Source organism: Cygnus atratus, chromosome 7, assembly GCF_013377495.2.
Source record: "Cygnus atratus isolate AKBS03 ecotype Queensland, Australia chromosome 7, CAtr_DNAZoo_HiC_assembly, whole genome shotgun sequence".
Taxonomy (NCBI): domain Eukaryota; kingdom Metazoa; phylum Chordata; class Aves; order Anseriformes; family Anatidae; genus Cygnus; species Cygnus atratus.
Window position 1 is genome coordinate 20,125,245 of NC_066368.1, and position 26,234 is coordinate 20,151,478.

Below are 26,234 nucleotides of genomic sequence, written 5' to 3' on the forward strand. Positions count from 1 at the left end.
CCCTCCCGTCCCACCTGGAGGCAGGAGGAACTGGTTAAAAATGTTGTGCCATGACAAACAAAAGCCACATGCCAAAAGAGCGTGAAATTGGCAGCAAAAAACTTGTGATTCAAAAATAAATATTAGAGTTCCTTTCCTTTATTTTGCAATATCCTTAGGAAGAGAGCCCACATTTTTTTCCCCTCTGTAAAAGGAGTAGAATTTGTTGATCTATGGAACAAAGCAGGGGGATCATTGGGCTCACAGAGCTAAAGATTTTAGAAGCCCAAAATTTAAGATTACTGAAGTAGACCTAGTGCATTTTCAGTAGAAAAATGAATTTCTATGAATAGTGGCAGTTTTCCATAAACAGTAGCAGAAATAAAATTTTCACAGGAATACTTACAAGTAGGCAGCTCTGGAAACTGTTCGTCTCAATTTTTTCACATTTCACTTGGAAAACATCAAAGATTAATTTGGACCAAGCAAGAGAAGAGCATGGGCTGCCAAAGCTAGCATCGTAGGAATGCAGGAGGCCATGGGGCATGGCCCATCTCCTGGGGCTGGGTGCACGCTACCCTGAGTTAAGCTGAGGAGCATTTGGTTATGGCAAAAAGCAAGGGTAGGGGAGCAAGGAAGCACTAAAAAGATGGGGGAATTGGTATGAAAGGCACCTGTGAGGAGGAGAGCGAAAAGAAGGAGTGGTGATAGAGGGCAAGGGGACTGCAGCAGTGGGGAGGGAAGGAGGGGTGCAGACAGCAGGGCTGGGGAGTTGCTCTGGAGAGGAGGGCAGAGGAGAGTGCAGTCACGGGGACCTGGGGAAGATGGGTCCTTGGGGCTGGGCAGGCAGAGAGGGTCCAACCTGGAGGGGGGAGCAGGCAGGGGGAAGGAGGAGACACCGAGAGACCAGAGGTGCCTGCAGCCAGGAGCCAGGCAGGCTGCGGGGCTGAGAGGAGAGCCCTGGGATGCCAGGCATTCCCCAGGCCCCTCCGCCGTCACCCCCTCTCTGCTGACACTGTCTCTGTCTTCCAGGTCAGTGAATAATTTCCTGATGACGGGCCCCAAGGTAAGAGAAATCCCTTTGATCTCTGTCCCTGATTCCACTAAACCCAGGAAAGGGGGTGGGGGGTGGCTCCTCCTTCCCACTCCTCTCCATCCAGCCTCAGCCAGAGCTCCCCTCACCCCAGGACTCCAGCAACAAGGCAGGGGAGGGACCAGGGATACCCTCCTAAGAGCTGCAGCTCCATGGGCTGTCAGCAAAGGAGCCTGGGCTCCTAAGCTGCTTGGGGTCAGAATTTGGAGATGGGTCTGCTGACACCAGGTGAGGATCTCACCTGCCATCTGTTGCTTCCTGCTGATCCAGTCAGCATCAGGACCCATGGTTATCCAGCTGGAAGAACACTTCCTGTGGCCCTACAAAACACGCTTCCTCAAGGAGCACAGCTGGAATTGCCAGGAACTTGTTTGGTGTTTTTGACTCCCCTTCTCCTTAGACCCCTCTTTTAGAGGCCTATTCTTCCCTAACCAGGACCAGCTGTAAAATTCACCCCCAGATTTTTGTTCCTCCTGATAAATTCATCTTTAGAAACCATCTCCTTTCACACTGGAGAGATAAGGGTTTCCCCATTGCCAGGGCTGGCCAGCACATTGCTCCTAATGTGGCTACTAGCCAACAGCTCCATTTGGCCTTCTCCCTGCAAGAGGCTTAGCCTCTGACCCGGCACAGCAGAAAATGCATTTCCTGCGGCTGCTGGCAACTGCCAGACCCCAGGGGAGCCAAACCCAGGACAGCCCTTCAGCTCTGTACATCTTGTCTCAATAAGATGGCACACAAGTCCTTTGCAGTTGAATGCCAGCCTCCTGAGGAGACTGGTGCTCTGCACCATGCTCCTCCATCCACCGAGACCCCAAAGCAGCAGGACCCTCAATATGCAGTGCCAAGGTGATGCCATCCCCCTCCTGACCTGCTGCTCTGCCCCTAGGCCTATCTCATCTACTCCAGCAGCGTGGCGGCCGGGGCGCAGAGCGGCATCGAGGAGTGCAAGTTCCAGTTCGCCTGGGACCGCTGGAACTGCCCTGAGAGGGCACTGCAGCTCTCCAGCCACGGCGGGCTGCGCAGCGGTAAGGAAAGCATTGGACACCACTACCGGGACCCCCTTGCCACAGGTTAGAGCCCAGCAGCCCCTCCTCTCTTCCCATGTGCCTCCTTTCCTGCCCTGTTCCCACACGGGCTGTCCCTCTCCTGGGAAAGCCCAGGAGGGATCTTCCAGGAGGCCCCTTCACACGTCAGACGTGCTGGGACTTAGCTTCAAGGCAAGGCAGCCTTGCAACTCCAGTGCTGCCTCTGGACCTGCGGAGACCCAGCTGGTGCAGGAGTGCCCCACCAAGCCCCGTGTGGGCTGCTGGACACACCATACCCAAGATGGGCCTCTTGCCTTCAGGGCTGGGAACCAGCATGGGCCAGTGAACAGAGGGATGGGGGTGAAGTGAGCAGACAGAGCTCTGCGGCGCCTGTGTTCTGGCCAAGGAGCAGGAGAGGGAGGAAAATCTCCCCGTGGCTTCCAGGAGACTGAGATGTCAGAGACACCTTGGGCAGAAATCCAGTGTTGGCTGGGACTGGGAGAGGGTCCCAGAACCATTCCTGTCTAGGTTATCTGCTCAGATACAGACCCTGCTGATATTAAATGAAAGCCAAAGGCCCAGTGACATTAACTGATAAACACCACACAGATCTTGGTGGGTAGGTATGGGCACCGCACTCAGCCCCTGTCAGTCTGGGCTGGTGTCTAGCAGAAGAAAAGGATTGAGGGGGCTGTTGGGAAGGAGCCTTTCCACCCCTGGAGAAGGCCTCTTCCGCCCTGGGTTGTATCAGTGAGATGTAGGGGACATTTGGGTGTCTGTGCTGTATACTCACTGGTGAGCTCCCACGACAGCCAAGCGATAAACTCATCCACACCCTTGGAATAGCACAAGTCAGTTTGGATCAAGCCTGGAAGCTTCCATCTTCATGTGGTTCAAGCCAAGATGAAGCTAATCTAACATATGGGGTTTCCTCTCTGCCCTGCAAAGCCCTGCTCATTGCAAACCTCATCCAACCCAGTCTCCTGCATGGCAAGAGTAATTTCTACCACTGGTCTTGCCATGAAATCTTTAGCACATTTGCTCTTCTTGTCTTCCCGCTTGACAGCAAACCGAGAAACCGCCTTTGTCCATGCCATCAGCTCTGCAGGCGTCATGTACACACTGACCCGGAACTGCAGCCTGGGGGATTTCGACAACTGCGGCTGTGACGACTCCCGCAATGGGCAGCTCGGTAAGGAGAGACAAGCTGGGGTCCCTCTGTCACGCCCCAGACTGCAGGAGGAAGCCCTCCTCTCCTCCACAATTTCACCAGAACTACTGTTGGGGAATGCAGGATGGCATTTATAGACCTCAGGAGCTTTCATCAGCATAGCAGATATATGAGAGCACAGTCAGGAGAAACACTGGCAGTGCCCAGCCTTCATCCCATCCCCCTCCCCACTGTCCCTAGCCTCTAGCTGCTGTGTGACCCTTGGTGTGTAAACCCAGGGCTTCACTGCTCTGGCTCTCCCCTCAGCTCTCACACAAAACAGTGAAATTTGGGCATTTTGTTTTGAAAGGAAAAAAGTGAGATTTTTAAATTATCAAGATCTTTTAAAAGCCTTTTCTTGTTTAACTGTACTGGGCAGTTGGTGCGTGTCAGTTTAACTCCACTGGAGTGCCCAGTATTGAGTAATTTGCTTTATTGGCTAATACTTTTTAAAACAGTCACCATTTCATAGGTGTCTGAGGCCTGGGATGGCCCGTCTCTAGAAGAGTAAGACTTCTGGGCAACGACACAACAAATTTTATCTTCTCTGGAAAACTGAGCTAGACTTCCTTTCCCCAAAACATGTCTGTTTTTCATGAAAATTTTCCATTGCGAACTTAAAAACTTGGCAGGCAAAAGAAATTTTTGGGTTTGTCCAAAACATTACGGTTCAATTCCACATGCTGCCACGCTGACTCTGGGTTGCTGTTTCTGCGCTGGTTCAATGTTTCCATTCTCCCTTCGGCCCCAGCTCTTGATTTGGACTTCATCATCCGCTGCAATCATCCACCTCCCGTGAGACACCACTGCCTTTCCCTGCGAGAGGGCACCCAGGCAAGGGCCAGGCCTTTCAGGGACAAGAGGCACAAGGCCATTAAACCACAACGCCCACGATGTACCACTGAGGCACACAAGGGTCAGAATATTCCAGATTTCAAACCTTCCCAGAGAATTTGGTATTTTTCTCTAGGAGGAAAAGAAGAAACCGCACGATGTGTTTCCAGGCAGCTGAGCTAAATTACCAAGCCCACACTAGGTTAGCAAAAGTACCCACCACATCTTGCTGTATGGTTTCAGACTGGACTGATTAAAGTCATGTTTAGAGGGAAGGTGATTAAAGACCCAAAGCCTCATCTGCGTAAGACTGCTAATATATGATAATTAACAGCTTCTGAATCCTGTTCTATAGAAAGCCTGGAAATCCTTGGGTTTGTTATATGTGCCTTCACTTCTTGCGTGAGCCATATACTGCCCAGGCCTCAGCAGAAATGGCAGAAACCCAAGGGGAGGGAAACTGGGAATACCACTGGGCAAATGGCTGGCTTTGTCCCCCGGCCTCCATTCCCCATCCTATCGCTTCTGGTGACCACCCTTTCTCATCCCTGGGGCCACAGCACGGTGAGGGGCTGGTCCCCTGGCAGTGCACAGCACATCTCCTTTCCTAGGTGGGCAAGGCTGGCTGTGGGGAGGCTGCAGCGATAACGTGGGCTTCGGGGAAGCCATCTCCAAGCAGTTTGTGGATGCCCTGGAGACTGGACAAGATGCCAGAGCTGCTATGAACCTGCACAACAATGAGGCAGGTAGAAAGGTGAGCCCCCTCCCTCCCACCAGACCTGGAAGCACATACCTGATGTGCTCTGGCCATTCACTATGGTGTCTCACTGCTTGCTGTGGCTAAAAGCATGTGCCCAGAAGAAATAATTACCTTGCTGAGGAGAGGGGAAGGCAGGGTAGCAGTACTGACATGATGAGTGTTTGTTCTAACATAGCAAACCTTCCGTGATTACCCTGCTAACTCCTCCTTGCTGTCCTTTCTCCCTCTTCAAGTAGTAAAGTCCCTTGGAGAAGCAAATCTGAACTTTCAACCAACCATCCCTGGTCAGGGCTATTGTACAAGGAGGGGCCGTGGCAGACCCCTCCACAAGGTTGGAGCCAGACCTGTCCATGAGCTGCAGCACAGAAATGACCCCCGTGAGCCCACTGGACATTTTCCTGCATCCCCTCTCTCTCCTCATCTTGCAGGCTGTCAAAGGAACCATGAAGCGGACTTGCAAATGCCACGGCGTGTCGGGGAGCTGCACCACCCAGACCTGCTGGTTGCAGCTGCCCGAGTTTCGGGAGGTGGGCACTTACCTCAAGGAGAGGTACCACAAGGCCCTGAAGGTGGACTTGCTGCAGGGGGCAGGGAACAGCGCTGCCAGCCGGGGTGCCATCGCCGAGACCTTCAGCTCCATCTCCAAGAAGGAGCTGGTCCACTTGGAAGACTCTCCTGATTACTGCCTGGAGAACAAGACGCTAGGGCTGCTCGGCACAGAGGGGAGGGAGTGCCTGAAGAGAGGCAAGGCGCTCAGCAAGTGGGAGAAGCGGAGCTGCCGGCGGCTGTGTGGGGACTGCGGGCTGGCGGTGGAGGAGAGGCGGGCTGAGATGGTGTCCAGCTGTAACTGCAAGTTCCACTGGTGCTGTGCCGTGCGGTGCGAGCAGTGCCGCAAAAGGGTCACCAAGTACTTCTGCGTCCGCAAAGAGAAGCGGGAGCGGAGCGGGAGTGGTGGGGCCAGCCGCAAACTCAAGAGAAAGCTCTAACTGTCCCCTGCTTCTCCACGGCCTTCTCTGTCCCTCTCCTTCCCTCCCCACCTCCCCAGCAACCCCTGGCACCATTTCCTTTTGGGTTAGCTTTGTCTCATTCCCAAGCAAGGCCTCTTAACCCAGCATCACCTCACTGGGGCTTGGACAAGGCAGAAGAGCTCCCCTGGGCCTTGGCCATACCGGGCATTTCCTGCTAGTGCAGTGGCTGATGACCTCTGGGACACTTATGTTGACAAAACCAGGTGAGATTTGGTCCCTTCAGCCCAGGATTACTCTATCCAGTGACTCTTTTTATTGCTGAAAACGCAGCTGCTCTCCGTGGCTCCTGCTCCTTTCAGCTTTTCTGTTCCCCAGGCAAGTGCTGCTCACGCTGCTCTGGGCTTTTAAGCAAGCAAGATCAACACTCAGGAAAACATGAGGAAGCTATGATGGCACCACTAGATGTGGGCCACTCAGAGTGGTATACCCTAAAACAGAAGAGGCTTCTAGTACTGTTTTAAAAAAAAAAAAAAAAAAAAAGAGGCCCTAAAAGAAAATTGTTACTGCCTTTTATTAAGCCCTGCACTGAGGAAAGAGAAAAGGTGTGCAACTCCTTCCTGTAGTGAGCCAGCCTCCAGGAAGCCTACAGTATCGCCTCCCACCCTTTCACAGCTTTGCTAAACTCTCCAATGCTTCGCTTTGCAATTGAGACAGCAGCAGCAAGATTCAAGCTGCTGCTTGACCTGCCCATTAAACATTTGTCCTAAGAAGGGGTCACGTCACTTGCTTTTTTACATGCTTGCTCTGCATCTTCAATGCCTTCAGGTCTGGCCTCCCTTTTCGCCCCAGTGCTTGACTGGTTGGTGCCATAATGATGCCCTCACACTTCTCCAGTCCCTCTTCCATCCCAATCTCCCCCAGAGAGGAGCTGCCAGCTGAGCCCCTTCCCCAGTTCTTGGTGTACTTGCTGAGCACTCTTACCCTGTCAGCTAACTAACTAAATACTTCCTCATAGTCTGAGAAAATGTCAGTTTCTATTTAATGGTGTTGTAAATAGGAAAGTGAAGCACTTTGAAGTTTAATTTATTGCACAGTTACTGTGATGTATACATAACATTTTTTCCTCCACGGCATATTGTATATACTCTATAGGCTAAGCAAGCAGCAGGAAGATTTGCTTGATTCATCTCTGTTCCCTTGCCATGGCTGAGGTAGGCAGGGAAGAGGCTATCAGAAGCAGGATCTGAGAAGACTCTGCACCATCAAAGTGATCTCCCTCAGGCTATGAATTTATACTCAACTTTGCTGTTTGAAGTGTCCTTTAGACAGACGAGAAGCCAGCAGAGCTAAGTTACTGGCCATCAGATCTGTCTTGTAGACAATATTTGTAAACCAATAGCCAATGCAATAAATCAGTAGCTAAGTGCTTGCAAAATGCTGTTGTGTTGGGTGTTTTGTTTGTCCAATTGCATGTGCAGATGTATGTAGTTATAGTTCTGGAGACTACAACACAGCCACTTACTCATCTGTTTATCACAAGGAGAGCTGACCAGTTCCCTCCACCTCCACCCCTACCATGACAGGAAAGGGTTTGCTCTCTTGGATGCAGCCTCAGGCAAGCTCAAACTGTGGTGCAGCTGTGAGAAGAAAAGGAGGTGAGAGGGGAGCAGATAGGGGCCCAAGTGCCCATTTCAGAGGTGACACACTAAAGACACTCAGCAGTCTGTATGTGTGTCTCAGTTATAAAATATCCCCTTCATCTCAGGGCTACTTTGATGGGGGTGGGAATTCAGACCTAGGGCAAGCTGAGGTCCCACCAGAGCAAGAGTATTCATGTCAAGCAAGAATCTGGCAGTTCAAAAACTGAAAAAAAAATATCTTGGCCAATTCTCAGGAAAAGCTGAAACACTTCTACTCCAGACACAAGCCACCAGCTGTATGCACAAAGTTCCTGTTAACACAAGGACCTTGCCCCAGGTCTCCCTTGCATCTCTGGCAGCAGTTCCTCCACCACCTTGCCCTGCTCCCTGGGGTGGGGACACATCCTTGGGCAGGAAAGCAAAGAGCTGCAGAGAGCCTGTCACCTAGCAGAGGAAAGCTCCAGCACAGGCTAGCTTGAGGACAACCGCAAGGCAGAGGACAGCTTCTACCCGCTGTCCCTCCGTGCTCCCCCACTCCACAGCCAGCTTCAAAAGCAAGAAAAGGGGAAGCTGTGGAAGCTGTTTCCTTCCCTCCCCTGCGTGTGCTATTGCCCCACACAAGTGCCCTGTGAAGACTGTGGCGCAGGCCAGGATGCGCCCACCGGGCAGGGTGATGCCTGTTGGCGAAGGGGAACAGCGTCCCCATCCTTCCCCAGGCCTGCTGGAGCGAGGGGGCACACAGGGAGCATTAGTAGCAGGGGCCCCACCGCCGCATGCTTCTTTCTCTGGGACAAAATGGCGACACCGCAGCTGCAAAATGTGCTGACCTCAGCAGCGGGTCGGGGCCCGGAGGGGTCCCCCTCCCCAGCAAAAGCAGCCCTAGGCAGTAAAGGCACTGCTGCCATTGTGTGGCAGGATTGGATGCTTCCATGTATTCATTTCGCTTTAATGAAGGCGCATTCCTCAGAGGAGAAATATTTACATTCAGCTTCCCAGGTGGTCACCTTCGCCCAGATGACACACAAACAGGCAGCCCCCCGCTCCCTTTTCCAATCCAAACCTCTTTAGAGGGCTCAAGGAGGAGGGGAGCAAGGGGAGGGGGGCTGCTGGGGGAGCAGAAAAGAGAAGGGAACAAAATGCTAATAAATCAGCCAGCCAGCCCTATTCCCCTCCCCTCTGTGGAGTCAATGGAAAGTGTCATTTCACATGCTAATCCCCCTCCGCTCTCTTCACAACACCTTTTCCGAAAAGTGTTTGGGAAAAGTCCTTGTGGCCCGTTTACAGCTCCCTGCCGCTTCGGATTCCTTCTTGTCTAAGGCCGCGGCCCCCGTGTGGGTCTCTCCCTCCAGCAGGGCTCCTTACAAAAAAAATCTCAACAAAGACTTTGGAGTTCATCAGCCTCCCACTGAAATTCACAGCTGCTGAACAAACTAATCCCCTCTCTTGGCCTTTCTTCCTTTCAATGGGTTCTTGGCTTCAAAGACACTTTGGGAAAGGACTTTGTGGGGACTCACACTGCTCCCTCAATAGAAGTTAGTGCAAGCATTATCTTCAGAGCAAGTGGCTTTACAAACAAATACTGCCTAACAATCTCTGCCCCTCCAGCTCCCCCAAACACACACAAGCCTAGCCTACAGACATGATGTTATCTGCAACGGGATTAGAGCTCTGTTCTCCATGCCCAGGGATCCCTTCCTCCTGCCCCCCAGTTCTTTGTCAAACCGAAGGCCTTCTCACCCAACAGAAACAGCAGCGCAGGGATGCTGCAGCAGCATGTGCCCACATGGGAGGAGGCACGGCCGACGGGCTGCTGTCTGTAAACCAGAAGCTGTTAGCAGCCAGACAGTGCCGTACCTGGAGCAGTGCTTTCCAACTGCACCTCCGAGGCAGCAAACAGCACTAGGGCCACAGAGACTGAGGCCTGGCCTCCAGCCTCTCCGAGCCCCTCGAGTAGGTCCCCTCAGTACCACCTGCTTGGTTTCCATACCAAGAGTTTTAGGGACAGTGCTCACTGGAATAAACCTGAAACAGAACTGAGCAACGGCGGGACAAAGGGGACAAGCAGGAAGGACTTAGAGCAAAAGCATGGTAAGTAGGCAGTCTCTGCATGAACCCAGGGATAGCAGGTGCAGTGCGTGCTGGAGGAAACTGAAGTCAAACGCATCTGAGAAATAGATGGAAAAAATCCTCACTTCTCAGTGGTACAAGTGGCCTGAGTTAAAGCAAATAGGCTGGACTGCACAGGGTACCACAACTAGATCCAGAAAAGCAGAATCCAAGGGTCACAACACAAATGCAACCCTTGAAGATCAGCTTGCATCTCCCCCGATGAAGCAGAGCTAGGAGGCCACAGTGGTTGCTAACTGCTCACACAGCACTGCAAGGCTCCCCTACACCTGGCATTTGCCCCTGCAAGCAGAATTTAAAAAGGCTGTTTTTCCCTGAATGTGTGTATTGTGTCCCTAATAGCCCAGAACCCTCATAAACCATGGTCCCTTCCCAACAGTGGCCAAATCTTCCCCCAGCCAACCAGTGTTTCTCAACCTTTATTTCCTCCCAAGTCATCCCAATCCCAAGACAGGTAATACAGTCTTTTGTACTTCAGTTTCATGTCTTCTGACTGGCTGGCCTGTACAAACATAATAGCTAGCCAGCTGGCAACAATTTTTTATTTTGTTTTTGATTCTTCCCTCTTTATCTCAGTACCGTTCCACCTCAGCCTTCCTACCTTCTTAAAAACTTAGGTGAAATCAGCTAACAGATTCAGAAGTTATTAACTGGTGGCAAGAACTGCCAATTCAACGGTATAAATTTGATTTCCACAAAGAAGGTCAGATCCTCCTGCTAGTTCAAGTGGCATAACATTGGCTTCTAACAGAAAAGGATCTCATCAAGGGCTCTCTTTACTTCCTTCCTTCCAACTTCTGATGCCAAGTGTAAAATCCCCAACACCACTGTGACTCCCCAGGGGAACCCCAGCATCCCAGGGACCTTCTTGTATGTGATGCGGAAGGATAGTAACAACTGAGGAAGGTGTCTTGAAGAACAGTTCTCTGATCCTGCAGCCCGGTGGAGCAGGTAAGATCTGAAGTCTCAAACCAGGATGCTTGCTGCCCACACCTGCAGAGCCCATGATCTGGTTTGCCATTATTTTTTGAGCTGAGAACTCAGTGGGAGGCCCTGAAGACTGAGAGAAGTCCCCCTGTAACCAGACATGACAGGCAACTGCCTTTAGGCCCAAGCCTATGAAAAAAGCTGGAAGCATCACAAAACACAGCTTTTATTTCACTGTTCTGTAATCTCTCAGTGCATCAAAGTGCAGCAATAGAAACAGAACACAGCAGCAACAAGGAGGCACTTTGACCTGGAAAGGAGAGGATGAGACATACCCTCTCCCTCCCTTCTCTGATTCCCCTCCCTCCTAAGTCCCATGGTAGAGCAGGCTGATCCGTGTAAGTCACTGAACCACAGACCCATGATGGCATTACCACTCAAGCAGCAAGCAGAGGAAAGCAGGGGCTGGCTGCAGCCAAACATTGGGAAGAAGCCTCGCTCCCAGCTAGGGTCCAAGGATTGCGCTGCCCAGCTAGCATGAAAGAGGATGAGAGAGGAAGACAAGGGAGGAGGAACAGAGGGAAAGACACAAATGTGCCCTAAAATCCCATCTACCTTCCCAGATTTCTTCTGCAGGACAGATATGCTTCATTCATTTATTTTACCCCAGAGGAAATGCCACAGTAAGGAGAAGCTTCAGTACAGCCACGTCCTTGGGACCTGACAATGCCTCCTCCTGCAGCACATTTCTACCAGCATGGTGCCAAGGGGCCTTTGAGAACCACCTTCACAAATACCCATTGCCAGAGGCAGAATGAACACACCACGCTTGGAACAACGAGCTGTCTCCTCCTGCTTGCGTTTAGGTCAGTCTGAGTAGCTCAAGGGGATACTTAAAGGGACCTGTACAACCTCTGCTGCTTCTAAAGCCCTTAGACTGCCCAGAAATCCCAATGTAGGAAGCCTTTAGATAACACCAGCTGGCAACAAGCCAACCGTGCCAGCATAAAGGAAGTGAAAAAGGCCAGCCAGCCAGCGCAGCTTTTAGCCCAGACACACAATGCTGCTGGCTCAGGGGAGGAGCACACAGAGCAGCCCAACTTGTCAGCATTCCTGAATGGGAGTCCCAGGAGCTGGAAGGGTGAAACCAGTCCTGGGTCTGAAACAAAGGCTCAAGCCTACAGCTTATGGGGGGAAAAGGGATACTGGATAGTGTGGGGACAGTTGGGTTTCCTGTTTACCCTCTAGAAGAGAGGGCTGGGTGAAGAAGAAAGAGAGAACCAAAGCTAGCCCAGAGCAGGCTTGTAGTAAGCCGTAGTTGTAGCAGGTATGGGAACAGAGGGGCAAGAGGTAAGTCAAAGATTAGAATGAAGTTAAAGGAGGAACCAGAGGAGAGATCCTGACTGCAGCCCAATGGAGCAGGGACACCACAGCTTAGGTCCCAAGGGAGCCCAGCTGTCACTGAGGCAGCAGGGAATAGAGCCCGAGGTTGCCAGCCCTGTTTGTTTCTTATTGAAAAGCAGCGCCAACCTGGGAAGGAGGAAGTTTCCCCTTTGTGCTGGGGGAACAGGGAAGAGGAGACTACACAGAGCAGTTCTGGGGGGAATCTGTGTAACCTGGAAAACCTGAAATTGAGAGCCCTGGGTTGGAAAGTAGCTTTGGGGGAATAGCAGGGAGAGAACAGCCTCCAGGAGACCCACAGTCCAGTGGGCTGTCTGGAGAGCAAATGGGGCCAGGCATGCTGGCTCAGCACAGTTCCAGGCGCTGGCACAGACTTATTTCTCCAGAGTCAGAAGGAGAGTCCACAACCTGCAGCACATCGACAGGTGAGGGAGTCCACCAGCTCTCATTGTGCACTGCACCAGCTGCTCCGCACCTTATACATTCAGCTTGCCAGCAATGGTCATGAGGACTTTCAGGATGGGCATGAAACCAGACACCTCACTGAAACTGCTGCTGCTCACCACCTGGGTGTGAACCAGGAGACCCTGTTGGTAGTTCCTAGCTTCAATGCAGTGGGCAATCTCATGGAGACCCATGAGGATGGTTGGAGAGAGCTGTGGGAAGGGAGTAGAAATGAGTCAGAATGCCCAACACTGTTACACAGGCCCCCACCTCCCTCCATACCCTTCCCTCCTGCTCTCTACCTAATCCTCGCGAAACACAGCACCTACACAGCCAAACACGGGCAGGAGGAATAGCCTGCTCCCTCCCTCAGTTTCCCAGCCCATAACAAACATTAAACCAATACCCAGGCTGGGTTACAGTGAATGCAAGTCCTAAGCAATGACATTTCAGCATTAACTGAATATCTGATGTATCTGTGGAGGTCAAAGGTCCATCTAGCACAGAATCCTGTCTCTGTTCAGGCATAATATGGACACTCAGGGAAAGAATATATGTTATAAGGATTCTTCCCTTGACTGATAAGCCTCCAGCAATTGGCATCAGCTGTTCCAGTTTTCCAAGCTGGAGGTTACACTAGATTCGCACTTAATAACCACCGCCAAAACATTCCTTTACAACTGCCCATTCCCATCTGGAACCTGTCTATTTATCAGTACACTTCCTGAGGGAAAAGCACCCTGCAAATACCTCCCCAGCTTTTCCTTACATTATCTCTGGGCCAAGGTTAAGGAAAAAAAAATGTATAAGGCAGGCTGGATTAAAGGAACATTGTAAGGTTCGGCAACCCCTAGCTTTCTTAAGAGAATATGTGCTGGAAATACTGAGGCGGACACCAAGGCCCACAGCCCAGTACAGAGGTGGGATCAGGAAACCAATTCAATCACAGGGAATGGTGGCACCTACTTACCGCCTGCTCGCGGAGCTTCTCGTACAAAGTCTCCAGCCGCTGCAATGCATCCTCCAGCTTTCTTCGAGTTTTCTAAAGTGAAATAGGCAATGCTAGCTCTGCCGGGGATTAAAACCCACTGCTTCCAGTATCAGTTTGCTCTTACTCAGCCCTCCCCTCTATTCTTCGCACAGCACCTTGCATTTCAGCGGCATCACAACCTCTGCCAGACAGATCACAGCCAGAGACTTTGATACAACCAGCCACGACCTCACTGTGCACATATTTATGCACATGTTCTCTTTCCAAGACAGGAATTTGTTCCCATTTCTCATCTCCCAGCCTAGACATTTCTCCCTTTTAACAGTGTTTGCAGACTACAGGACAGAGCAACTATTAGAAAGGAGGGAATATACTTTCTACTCCAGGCAGCCACCAACAAAAGGATCTGAGTACTGACAAGAGTACTGAAGATCTGGTGGGACTGACCACATTGGGGTCCCACCGTGGATAATCCACTCACAGGTACGTTATCATTATACTGTGGATAGAAATACCTGTCTCTGGGCAATGCTGGGACAGGCCTGGCACGCTTAGGAGCTCAGGTGCATTGTATTGCTGTACCAATCCAGCCACACAACTTCCATGTCAACTTAGAGCTAGTGAATATTAAGCCCAAACCACAGGTCTTTCCATCCCTACAGGGAACCTTTAGGTTATCTCCCAGAAATTGCTACACACACTGCACTCCCAGGATGCACACAGCAAACATGCTGAAACTACTGTTACACACAAGCTGTCTGACTCCAGGGCAGTTTGATAGTCAGGGCTCAGTGCTTTTCCCAACACCTACTAAGTAAAGTCACCTGGAAGGCTTCATGGTAGCCCCAAGGTCTGGGAAGACCTTACAGCCTAACATAACATGATGTGTTAAACACCGTTTTGCTTCTGAACACAGCCTGGCCTGACACATTCATGCTATGCAGCACACGTGCCAACAGCCTTCCAGGAGCTGGGATGGAGAAATTTCAGTGACTCAGACACAAAGATTGTCTGGCTTTCTCTCTCAGCCAGGATATCTCAGCCTTTCCCTTTAAGCTCTGAGGATGGCTGGCAATACCAGCTCTGCAGAAACTATCTGCAGATCAAGCCAGTGAAAAAGGAAGCTGAATTAGCTGGGTCATTCCTTCTGCTTTCCTCAGAGAAAAGAGCCAGGAGGACAGAACCATTGTTCCAAAGAGGCAATGAGAAGTACTGGATAAACACTAGAGAATACATCTCAGATCCCATGAGATGGACAATCCTATGGCCTAAATGAAAGAGGCAGATAGAGATTAACTGGCTAAATGGAAAAGACTCTCCCTCTCTTACTGTGACCAAAGAAGAAAGTACATAGCAGTCAAACATCAGTGAGGACAAAAAAGCCGAAGGCCAGAAAAGGGAGGACTTACTGGATCAGTGGCAACAGCAGAGCAGCGTTGCACCAGCCCTTCAAAGGTGGTCTTCAGTCCCTGGTGCTCAGGAGGCAACTCCTTCTTCTCAACTCTCTCCGCAGGTAGCTGGTGATACTGCCAGAGACAGAAGCAGCTGAATGAATACAACAGGAGCATGAAAGGCTGAAGCAGACAGACTCCCCTTCTGCAACTATGAACAGAAAGAATTTCACCCCTTGGCAAATCCAGAGAATACCTGGAAGCACTGAGTTATATCATCATCTTCAGACTGCAGTGCAACTTCAGGCCCCTGCGGATTCCCAACTCTCAGCAGGCTGACAGCCTGTCTGGCCTCCCTCCCTCCCAGCCATACCCAGGTGTCATTTTCCACCCTGGCAGCAATTCTAACTATTCCTCTAACACTCAGGCAGAGATACGTTACAAGGACAAAGGAGCAAGCATAAGCCCTGCAGCTGCCAAGCAACAAGAATCTCAAAAAGCCAAGTTGCTTTTCTACTTGACAAGGAGCTGGTGGCTGGGGAGCACCACGCTTTCCCTGGATACCTGCAGGCTGCCTTCCTTCGGTGCTCCTGGAGGTGACTGGCCAGATTCCTGCAACCTGGAGAGCGAAGGATGGATCCCTTGGGGCTCGGTGGGAAGGCTCATTACTGGAGCTGTGATGGGGGCTGGAGGAGTAAATTTCTCAGGCAACTGTCAGCAAAAAAAGAAAGATTAAAAAAGAAAGAAAAAAATCACACACAAAAAAACAAATCCAAGGAAGAAGGGTTGATTACACTCTCAACAGTCAAATTCAACATCCTTTCTAACTTGCAGAGAGCCCAGTTCTCAAGATGTGTAACACATCCCTGTTCTTTCAAGCCCCCTGACTCAAGAGCATGGGGCCCTTCCTCTTGCATCCTAGATGAACAGCCAAAGCAACAGCAAGAAAACCCCTCTGGAATTGTTCAATCAAAGAGATCCGTTGCCCCTGAAAGCACTGGTCCTCAGAAAGCCGCCTTGGCTCTGCGATGGCACGAGTCCTGAATGTAGAGATTAGCAGCAGTAAAGTGTCCAACAGAGCAAGTGTTGAAGAAAATCCCACGACATGGGGGGAGAATCCCCTTGCAAACACTTCATCATGCCCCTGCTAAGCCAGAGAGTCAGGATAGATTCACTCTGACAGGGCTAGATCAAAAGGAGATGGCTTTAACGAGAGGCTAATCCTGTTGTAGTGAGCACAGCCTGAAGCAGGTTCCCAGCTATGCTGCCAGAAAAAGGGCGAGAAGTCTCTTCCAAGCTAAAGAAGAGGAGTGGGGGGCGGGAATGGTGCCAAAGAAGCTTCTCATTGCACCTGCCAGCAGGCAGCAGTAATAGAAATGGGGTATTGAGAGCATTTGTTGCAAAATAGCTCAGCTTACATTCACTACAAGGTGGAGAGCAGCAAGGCAAACGTGGCACACAGCTCAAAGCTACACCTGTCCCAATTTCTTTCAGAAGGTGCCATCTCAGCACCTAAGGAAATTCACTGTGGGTCTCCCCATGCTGAGGGGAAATGCTGCCCCCAACAGTCAGGTGTTAATTTAGCATGATCTTTCAAGCTGCATCAAAAAAGGTGTGTGGGCAAGGGGATAAGATTAAATCTGTATTTCTAGCAACAGGTGACTGTAGTCAGCCTGGGAAGTACTGAGAGAAGATGCAGCACCACAGACAACATAATCATGCTACTAAACAGCCACCCTGGATAATGGTATGTGATTTTGGATGGCAAAGAGTCAAGGTGATTTAGACTGCAATCCGAGTACTGCGTATCGTGCAGGACTGGGCAGATCAACATGGAATGAGAGGTGCTGAGTGTGACAAGGAGCAGTTATAGGAATGCATCTTTTGCATGCAGCTCCCTGGCTAAAAGACAACCAACACATATTCTAGTCGAAAGCTTACCTTTTTCTTCTGAAGGCCTCCTCTTACAGATGGATCGGTCCAAGATTCCTGAGCTGTCAAGAGAGAACAATACACAGATGTCACACTTGGAGAAGATGGCCACAGCTGCAATTCATGGTTCGGAACTCCCATCAGCAAAGGGCCCATGTCTCTAACTCCCCCATCACTGCACCTTCAGACCATCTCAGCTGAGGTATTTGAGGCTCAGCTCACAGACCCAAGAACTGCTCTTGATTTCCTTTTGCTTTCTTAATGACATTCTGAGCATCTCAATATGTGCACAGGCTTCACGAGGTGACATCTGATCAGATTGTCCTGGTACACCTCTACACCCACACAGAAAGCCTTTTCTTCAACTACCTGAAGACTTCCACATTCTGCATAGGCTGCAGAAGTCAGCCTCAGAGTCAGGGCTGGACGTTGGTCAGGACCAGCATGTGGGATCAGGGATTTCCTGGGGTTCCCCAAACAGAGAATCTAGTGCTGTGGTTATGTAGCAAAGGCTACTCTATGGGTGAAAGGGTTTCTCATGAACACTTACAGGAGTGCCTCACTGTGGAAGTCCACAGTGGTGCAGGTTACTGTGATAAGGGAAGACTTTAGAGGTGGGTTGAAATTTTCCCTTTCCAAAAGGATACCCAGAAACACAGCTTACCAAAATTTGCTGGCTTCCCACCTAGAAAGGAACAGACTTGGCCAGCAAATTTCTTGGGAGCAGAAGGGTGTCTCAGCAGAGAGTCAGTGGTACCTAGCCCTGAACCTCACACTAGGTGATTAGAAATCCATCAGACCACACAACATCAGAAGACCTTCAACCACACTTCATTTTGCTACAGCCAAATTCCAACTACCTTGTCTATGGCTGTCTTGTAAGGGTACCTGGATCTCTAGACAAAACTCCAGTGCTTCTTTTGTCACACCAGTATTAATAACCTCAGGCCCACAAGACGGGAAGAACCTGTGAGACAGTGGCATAATTCTATGGGGCAATATCAAAATTGCTGGAGCTCAGTGCCACGCTTAATGAGCCACTGATCCTCAACTGAGCTTTAAAAAAATCACAGGGGAAAGATGCAAAAGGTGCTTCATTACTTTAATTACCTATATTATTAAAACTCTGGCAGCCTCTTTTTGCCCTCCCTTTTCCCATGATTTCAAGACTCACTCTCTGATGAGTTTGGATCAGTAGTTTAATTAAGTTGGCACTTATTTCTAGCTTGGGGATTCTGTGCCCTAGAACTCTGCTGGCCCCCACCGAGCTTGTGGCCTAGCAGTCCCTGGCACTATTCCAGCCCAGTGGCACTTTGAATCCTCACAGGAAACAGCTATTTAAATTATAGTCTTTAAGCCAGGCACTTAATCATCAGACACGAGACAACAGGAACCTGCTGCATTTTGGTGGGATAAAACCCTGGCTATCTTGCCTCTACTACTTGTGAAAGACAATTTCTCAGCAACCCTGAAAAGAACACTCCATAGCAGCAGTCTCCAGCCATGCCTGTCCTAGAAAAAAAACAACTGTCACAAGATGAAGTCAGGGATTATCCTAGCCAGACAGGAGATCAGCCAACACGTTACTGTCCTTCACCCTGCCCTTGATGCTCACCGAGAGCATGGGATTTCTACAAGCAAAGATCTCTCTTCACTGTGCTAGTGAGAATTTCTCGACAAGCTCATGTTCAGGAGTTTCCAAAGGAAGTAAGTCTGGCTAGATTGAGTGATCCTACAGTCCCTTTCCAGGCTAAAACCAGTACCCACCAAAACCAGGGCAATAGCAGGCAGGAAAGCACTCTCAGGGAAGCCTATTTGCACTGATGATCCAGGCACGCCATATACTCCCCATGAAAACTAACTGAGGCTAAACGTTGCCAGGAGAAGCAAACTTCCCAGCAGTGCATTCCCACAGGGCATCTTCAGCCTGAGGAAGTGTTTGATATCCTTGCCTCGGAATATGCTTTAACAAGCATTGAGGCCTTTTGTTTCCCTGCTGAATGGACAACTCCCTTTCTGGAGTCCTATTCTACACAGTGAGGCTTGCTAGGTGGTAGAAGTGGGTACCCAGTATTCAGATTTCCTAAACAAAGCTGAGACTCCCTGGATACTATTTTGTGCCTGGCAGATGGTCTTTGGCACAAGCAGCCACTGTGCAGAGCCACCCCACTAAGACATCAAGCCTTACCCACTGACAGCACAGACTGGCAGATGCCTATTTTCTGCCATCAGTGAACCCCAAGGAGATATATCAGTACAAAGCACCAGTCTGAAAAGCTCTACGGTCCAACTTCTCCCCAGAAGATGGAGATTGACACTCAAACCTTGTCCTGTAACAAAAGCCAAGAGCACTTTCTATTTCCCCTTGGAATAGAGCCCCCAGATTCTGCTTGGGAAACTCTGTTCCATCACTGCCCATGTGGGAGCCTCACCTCTTCCAGCCTACCTGGGGAGAGCACAAGCACAAGTAAAGCCATGCACAAGGCTGGGAGTGTAACAGGAAAAAACATGAGATGAGTTACAGCCACTGGCTTGTTCCTTGTCCAAAGAAGCAAGAAAGGAGCAGGGACTGCTCCCCTATCCTGCTGGCCCAGCAGCTGTGCAAAGGGACACAGAGACTGAGAATACTCTAATCCTTCCAGGACTGGAGGCAAGTAGAGAAGGAAGAAGTCTCTGTCTTATGTACCCAAACTCATCGGTAATAGCACAGTGTTTTCATTTCACTTGCAACATCCTCAACTGTCACTAGTCCTCAGGACAAGTATATCCACTACCCTAGTTGCACAGCTCTCCAGACATGCAAGGAAACAACAAACAGCAATGAGCAGGCATGCATGCATGCATACTAAACATGCACACACACCCCACATTTCACTGGAAGCAGCAACATTGCCTCCCCCACAGCTCTGGAGGCTTCTCTGTGTACTACCTGCATGATCCATGCGGGGATCTAGCCAAGGGAAGAAACCTGAAAATCAAGGCAGGGTGGGAGTCATCATCACCAACAGCTTTTACTCAGCAAGTAACATCCCTGGACTACTATCCCTGATAGCTTTTCAGAAGGAACTTGCACAGCCTTAGTACACTGTAGAGAGGAAACCAGAAGAGATTCCCTGGCAAACATCTTATCGCAACAGGAAACAATGAGGAGAATCAGAGCACAGCACACAGGAATTTTATCTTGAAGCTAGGCAAGCGGCATCCTATGGACAAAGAAGAACCGCCTTGCTACCCCAGCATTTCAAATGTACTTTTCATTTAAGTTACATAAGCAAGGATAAGATCGACAAGCCTTCCGCCAATAATTCCCCAGGAACTACCACCCTTTCAGTCAGATCAGATGCCTCTGGAGTGAATGATGACTCAAGGCTGCACTGGGAACCTGAAGAGACAGCATTTTGTAACCACAACCTGGGGGACAGAGAAGCTGAACAGCCTGACTGAAACTGTCATCACTGCTGTATTCCACCACCACCGCAAGCCTCAGCACAATGAGCCTGTAAGGTTAGCCTCAGAGAATCCCACATCTAGCCTTTAAGGCAACAGACCAGAGCTCAGAAGGCCTGTGTCCATTATGTACCACAAACTGCCTCCAGGAGTGTTCGGGACACGCAAGGCACCCAAGCAGTACTTACCTGTGGGAGGAGGAGGAAGGCTGGCTGCTGGCAGGGGCTTAGTAGATGGAGCTCCAGGACCACCCTGAGGGTAACCCATGTTCATGGGGCAGCTGAACGGTGCTGAAGAGAAACCTAGAGGAGACTGGCTTGCCGCAGGGAAAGGAGAAGCTGCAGGAAGCTGAGACGATGGGACTGAGGCTGGAGTGAAGAGGGCAGGTCCAGGTGGTAGAACACCAGGAGGTGTCATGGGCATGGACTGTCCTGACAGAGGAGGCTGGCTGGGGAAGGAAACAGGACCACCAGGTCTGGCTGCCGCTGGGCTGTATGGCGGAGACTGTGACAGAGCTACAAATAAGAAAGAGTGCATCAGCATCACTCGTTCCGTGTTCAGTCTACTCCTGGTGCTCTCCTTCATCCTAGTAAGTCTTCCCTTCTCCAAGCCATGCCCTAGTGTATCCCCCATAACCCAGGCTACATCAGTAAAACCCTGCCAAAAAGTTAGCAGTGGCTCCTGGATCCCTATATATGCTTAACGACAGTGGCAGTGCAGCAAGTTACTAGAACTAGGTACGCCAGAAGCACTGAGAAGCTTCTCTGACAGCTGACTTGTTCTTTTTAAGTATGACAGACCTGTGAGAAAAAGGTAAAGCAGCCATCTCTGCTGAAGGTTTTGGTCTATGAAAGTTTACAGAACACCTGGAGAACAGACACAACTATCAGACAATGCTTACCTGGCCCTGAAGCTGTCGCTGGAACCATGCCCAAGTTGTACTGTGGGTACGGGGGCCCTCTGGAATAGACTCCTGTTTGCAGACCAGCGCTGGCCTGGGGGGCGGCAGCATGATGAGGTGTCACGGACAACGCTGGCACTGGCTGAGGCGCGAAGAGGGAAGGCACTGAAGGCTGAGGAGGTGCCGAAGGGGTAAGTGACTGATAGCTGGGCTGCAGTTACAAAACAAAGGACTTTGAAATGGCTAAAGGACATATAGGACACATACACAAAACAGATGTACTTTCTATCCCTGTCACTTCTCAGGCAAGAGATGCTGTTGCTTCTGCTAGTGCTCTGGATGGACTGGATCAAAGGCCTGACTGCTACCTGGACCACAAAGGACCTCCCTCAAACCATCACTGTGTTTGGCAGGAGAAGGCAAAGAGCACAAGTCTGGGTGCTTCCTTCTCTGCTGGCACACGACTTGATGACCCTCTCTTCCTTTCCCATCACATAGCTTGCTCTAGAAGCTGGGAAACACACTCTTCAGAGTATTCCCAGGCTTTCACAAGGATTTGCCCTCGGGAACCAACTTCCACATAGTCACTTCCTGGAAGTAAAACCAGAGGAAATAATGAAGAAATAATGAAGTAAAGGAAACTGGACGCAAAACTTCTTGAACACAGTTTTCTTGAGCAAGGAACTGAGACGAAGCCATACTGCACTAATTTTACTGACATCTGAGGGTGAGGTGGCACAGGAGAGTGAATGACAGCCCTGTTTTCCCTCAGTATGTGAGATCTCAGACTCCATTAGAAGTTGCAGTGGATCACTGCACTTGTAGCAGTCTCCCTCAGTGACTAGATGTGGGTCAGGACTTTGTGAAAAGAAGCCATACAGCCCACTTTTGCATTATCAAAGAGCCTGTGTTTGCTTCAGGGAAGAATATCACTGATGAGATCCTCAACGCCTGCAGTCTGCACCATCTCATATTACTTCACATGCCTTCGCCAACCCAGCAGCCTTCCTCCCTCTCCCCAAGCCATGAGCACTTGAATTTAAGGCCTACCTTCTCTGGATGTTTGGGACCTGTTTTGCGGGCCACTCCTTCAGGGGTGGAACCCCTCTTGGCTGCTGGAGATGTTTGTTTAATGACACCTACATTGACACGAGTGTAGGGGAAGGGGGGTGGCTGCTGATCACCCACATTCCCTCCTTGAGCGTGGAAGAGACGGTCTCGGAGCTGTTCGATCAGGAGCTGGAACAAACTATGCATTAGGAGAAGTGCCTTTAGAGCCTCAAATGGAAGCTACTGGGGTGGTATTCAAAGCAGACCCTGATCCAAAGCACTGAGCATCAGCCTGCAAAGCTAGCCATTTCCACAGTAGCCACCAGGAAAAAAAACCCACAAGTGACAAATTCTGGGACTTATCCCCTCACAGATGAGGTCTCCCTGATCCTTCTCACAATCTTTAGGGTGTTCTCTCCCCAACCCCCACTCTCATTTGACCACTGGACAGATTTGCTTCAAACTACAAGCTGGCCTCCCCATTCCCTTCTACCAGCTAGTATCAGAAATAGACACAGCTTCCCTGGAAAGCTACTTCCCACCAGTGCTCTCCAGGATCCTTATTACATTTTTTAAGTTTCCTTCCTTTTCCCCAAATCAAAGGCACTACAAAGAAACAAACAAAAGATGTCAAATGCCATGGTCTTAGACAAAAAAAAACAAAAACAAAAAAAAAACCAAACCTCTACTCTCAAGTTACCATAATGAAGGTAAAACCCTAAGTCCTGATGCAAGCCAAACCCCAAAGCTCTCTTGTGGAAAGTATCATTTTTCCCCTTATAGTAGTAACCTTTCACACAACAACCTGTTTCTCACTTACCTCTTTAGAGCTGTTGGGTAGGTAATCCATTGCGGCTGCCAAGCATCCTTGTGATGCCAGAAGACTGGCATACTGAGTGATTCGCTCTGCCAAGACAGGGCCTGGCGCTGGTCCTGCTGTGCCTCGGAGCATCTCAATGGACCTGCTCAGCACCATCACCTTCTCCACGAGATCCTGAACAGGCAGGGGGAGGGGGAGAAATGGACCATTCAGAATCCGGTTTGCTTTACTGGCCCATTTCACACTGAGACAATGCCAGATGGCTCTTCCCTTTCAGCTGAAATCGGGTCCAACATGAACAGAAATTACTCCGTTTGGCACCAGACACTACCACTGATGACCATTTCTTCAGGTGCACTTTATGGAGAAAAACACAATCCAGAACACAAATCCTGACACAGCTACTTTTACAGTAAGGGAAAAAAGAAAATCAGAAGCCACAAGGAAGTTCCAATCAGTTGTGATCTTTTTACTAAGAAATTATTCCTGTAACTCTAGGAGTTACGAGATATCAGCTTGGAAGAGAAAGGATTAAAACCATACCAGAAGAAATTCACTAGAAAAAACTACTACTGCTGACAAACAGACCAGAATGTTTTCAGTTATTCAAAGCTCCTCCAACTCCTAGAAATCAAAGTAATGGTTGTATCTATACAACGATATATGCATTGCTGGCTGATGACTGGGAGGAGCCAGCTACTTCTTTTGGAAGCCAGCTACTCCGCACTTGATGTGATGATGCAAACAGATTAGGATTACCAGACTGGCCTAGAGAGAAGTCAAACCAACATCATAGCACCTGTACCTGCAGGGCAAGGGGTGACGAAGTCTCATGGTTTTTTACCCAGCATTCCACCAACCTCTCCACATTTCCTGATGAGATATAGCAGAGGCAGGCATCATTGGACAGGGCTGCATCTCCCTCTGACTCTAGGCGGGCACCCAGCATGTCTACAAAGGAAGAAACACAGCCAACATTTAACACTTAGTTTTTGAAGAGCTCATAAACACCAAGGCTCCTCTCTTACTCTGGCTTGGCATGAAAAGACGTTGCCAGCTTTTGATCTGAACCTAATTCTGGGTTAACACAGAAAAATTGGCATCATTAAGGAATACCAAAGTCAATTGGTTTGAAAAGAGAAGTTATTTCTTATACATCTATCGATTCTTGTATGTCTGAGCTATAAAAGGGAAAACCCTTAAAAATAACAGATTAAATTGGCAAAATCTCCAACGCTCTTTTTCCAGTAAGGTGTGGATAACTCCCAGCAACAGTTGTGTCCAGTATCAGAGACCATAAGTAATCTGTTAGTTATCAATGTTCAGCAAAAGCTAGGAGATAAGGGTGATCTGGAGCTATCTCACTATCGCCACTGCCAGGGCAACTTTCCTGCCCTATACTTTGGTCTGTACTAGATGACCTGTTTTCTTGCATTTCAAGTTATGTCATCTTACTCGTATGAAGTGCTGGCACTTCTCCAACAGAGCTGAGCCATTCCTGTCAGCCAGGTGCTAGTTGCCAGCTAAGTAACATTTCTTTAGGTTCAGTCACTAGATTGCCCCTTAACTTTACCTTATCAGAACAACCCGCTGCTGAGCATGTTTGGCTTTTAACAGGTTTGAGAAAACTACTGAAGCTGTCAGTCATTAACCCATCTCTGAGCTTAAAAGGGAGGGGAACCTGCTGGACAGAAAAACCCCTTCCAGATGGAGTGAAGCCACCTGACCTTCTACTGTCAAGGAAATCCCTGTCTCCACAGAATAAAATAATAAATATGACGCTCTTAGTAACTCAGTCTGTTGCCTGTTCTGTTTTTTTTCCAAGTTATGGATTGAGGTGACAGGAAATACCAGCACGTATCATTTTAAACCATGACTGTCAGCTACAGCGTACATAATTCATTCTTCTAACTTAACAGTCCACACTTAAGACTTCCAGCTAGTTGTAATGAGTAGAAGTGCTTAGACTCTTGAGGAAGAGTCCTTCCTCAAACGTGTCTGCTTCTTACGGTAAGCAGTCCAGAAATGCCTTCCCCTAAGGAATGTCTTATCAAAAGATAGCAACACTGCATACCACAGAGCTGGGTATAGTCCTCATGCTTTGCGTATGTTAACAAGATGGCCAGTGCCTCCTTCCAGCTCTGTAGATCACACGTGCAAACGATATCTTGCCACTTCTGCTGCACAATGGAGGACAGCAGCTGTGAGGAAAAAAGAAGGCCTGTCAGTGACTGAAGACTAAGATATACTGACTGCTCAAACAAGTGTATTCACAGGGATAATTCACTTCCAGACACACTTCCCAGTATGCAGCAACCACCTCACTGCACATTAAGTTCCACCAATCCCAGCACTCCAGTGTTAACACAAATTGATACCTGATGCCTCCAAAGAAAGAAAAAAGCCCAACAAAGCACTGAAGATGAAAGCATTCACACTAGGCAAGACTAAAGATCTGCATGCCCTGTTTCAGAGCACCTAGTATTGATGATTGGGAATACAGTGCTGGACTTTGGCAACCCTTATTACTCCTTTTCCAATCCCATTAGGCTACTAATAAGCCAGGACTCTCCTAGCTGAGCTAGGGGAGTAAAGGGGCAATATGCTCAACAGGTTACAGGCACGGGAAGCTGAGGCAGAAACTGGTAAATGAAAAGAAAGGAACAGAGAACAGACATTCTAGGTGGGTAACAAGACAATGTCATAAAAACTATCGAGAGATCAGAGTAAATGTCTAGCCAAGAGGAGATAAACAGATTCTGCTGACATTCCACTTCCCGCCAAAGCATTTCCATATATATTCAGACAAACATCTGCCACAGTATCACACACCTTCCCCTGCTCAGTGGGTAAACAAAACTGTCACTAACCAGGGAGAGTTTTGTCTTCCGCTTGGCAAAATAGCGCTTCTGGGTCTCCTTTAGGAGGTTCTCCCCACCAGCTATAGCTAAGATGATTGCGTCAGCAAAGCGCTCTGCCCGCATGCACAGCTCCACCGCACCCTCAAAGTTCCCCAACAACAGAGCTTGGCTGATGAGTCCATCTGTATCTACAGAGGCGAGAAAGCAGAGTCAACCCACAGGGGCACCATCCAGATGAATTGATCATGCATTTTAAAGAGCAGACAGTAAAAAACAATAAAACATATGGAAGTCCAGCTAAAGGAAGATCTGGAAACACAAATCAGGTTTTGCAGTTAAACAAACAAACAGACCCACCGACTTGACAGTAACTCTTCCATCATCTAGACAATTCTCCACTTTTAACAGGTCTCTTATCTGTGAAAAGTAT

At 49.4% G+C, this 26,234-nt stretch overlaps 2 protein-coding genes across 4 annotated transcripts in view; one reads left to right on the forward strand and one right to left on the reverse strand.

The window, feature by feature from the left end:
* Positions 1-653: 653 nt before the first annotated feature.
* On the forward strand, positions 654-5,890 carry WNT8B (Wnt family member 8B). Its single transcript, XM_035544461.2, has 5 exons — positions 654-1,045; positions 1,962-2,100; positions 3,167-3,292; positions 4,756-4,898; positions 5,333-5,890. The coding sequence occupies exons 1-5, from the start codon at positions 1,031-1,033 to the stop codon at positions 5,888-5,890; spliced, it is 981 nt and encodes a 326-aa protein (XP_035400354.1). The 5' UTR covers positions 654-1,030.
* A 1,056-nt stretch (positions 5,891-6,946) lies between these two features.
* SEC31B (SEC31 homolog B, COPII coat complex component) overlaps positions 6,947-26,234 on the reverse strand; it is a 36,822-nt gene continuing 17,534 nt past the window's right edge. For all 3 annotated transcript variants that reach the window (XM_035551724.2, XM_035551803.2, XM_050711832.1), the window contains exons 15-26: positions 25,814-25,992; positions 25,018-25,144; positions 23,749-23,894; positions 22,944-23,117; positions 22,124-22,312; positions 21,074-21,284; positions 20,361-20,687; positions 16,735-16,787; positions 15,358-15,504; positions 14,812-14,928; positions 13,382-13,453; positions 6,947-12,623 (exon numbers count right to left, since the gene is read on the reverse strand). In XM_035551724.2, the coding sequence (XP_035407617.1) occupies positions 12,444-12,623; positions 13,382-13,453; positions 14,812-14,928; positions 15,358-15,504; positions 16,735-16,787; positions 20,361-20,687; positions 21,074-21,284; positions 22,124-22,312; positions 22,944-23,117; positions 23,749-23,894; positions 25,018-25,144; positions 25,814-25,992 (1,922 nt within the window). In that variant the 3' untranslated portion in view covers positions 6,947-12,443. The remainder of the gene's footprint in view (positions 12,624-13,381; positions 13,454-14,811; positions 14,929-15,357; positions 15,505-16,734; positions 16,788-20,360; positions 20,688-21,073; positions 21,285-22,123; positions 22,313-22,943; positions 23,118-23,748; positions 23,895-25,017; positions 25,145-25,813; positions 25,993-26,234) is intronic.

Coding starts and splice junctions, on each gene's coding strand:
- WNT8B (XM_035544461.2), top strand. Junction 2,101..3,166: donor CCACGGCGGGCTGCGCAGCG/GTAAGGAAAGCA, acceptor CCCGCTTGACAG/CAAACCGAGAAACCGCCTTT. Junction 4,899..5,332: donor ACAATGAGGCAGGTAGAAAG/GTGAGCCCCCTC, acceptor CTCATCTTGCAG/GCTGTCAAAGGAACCATGAA.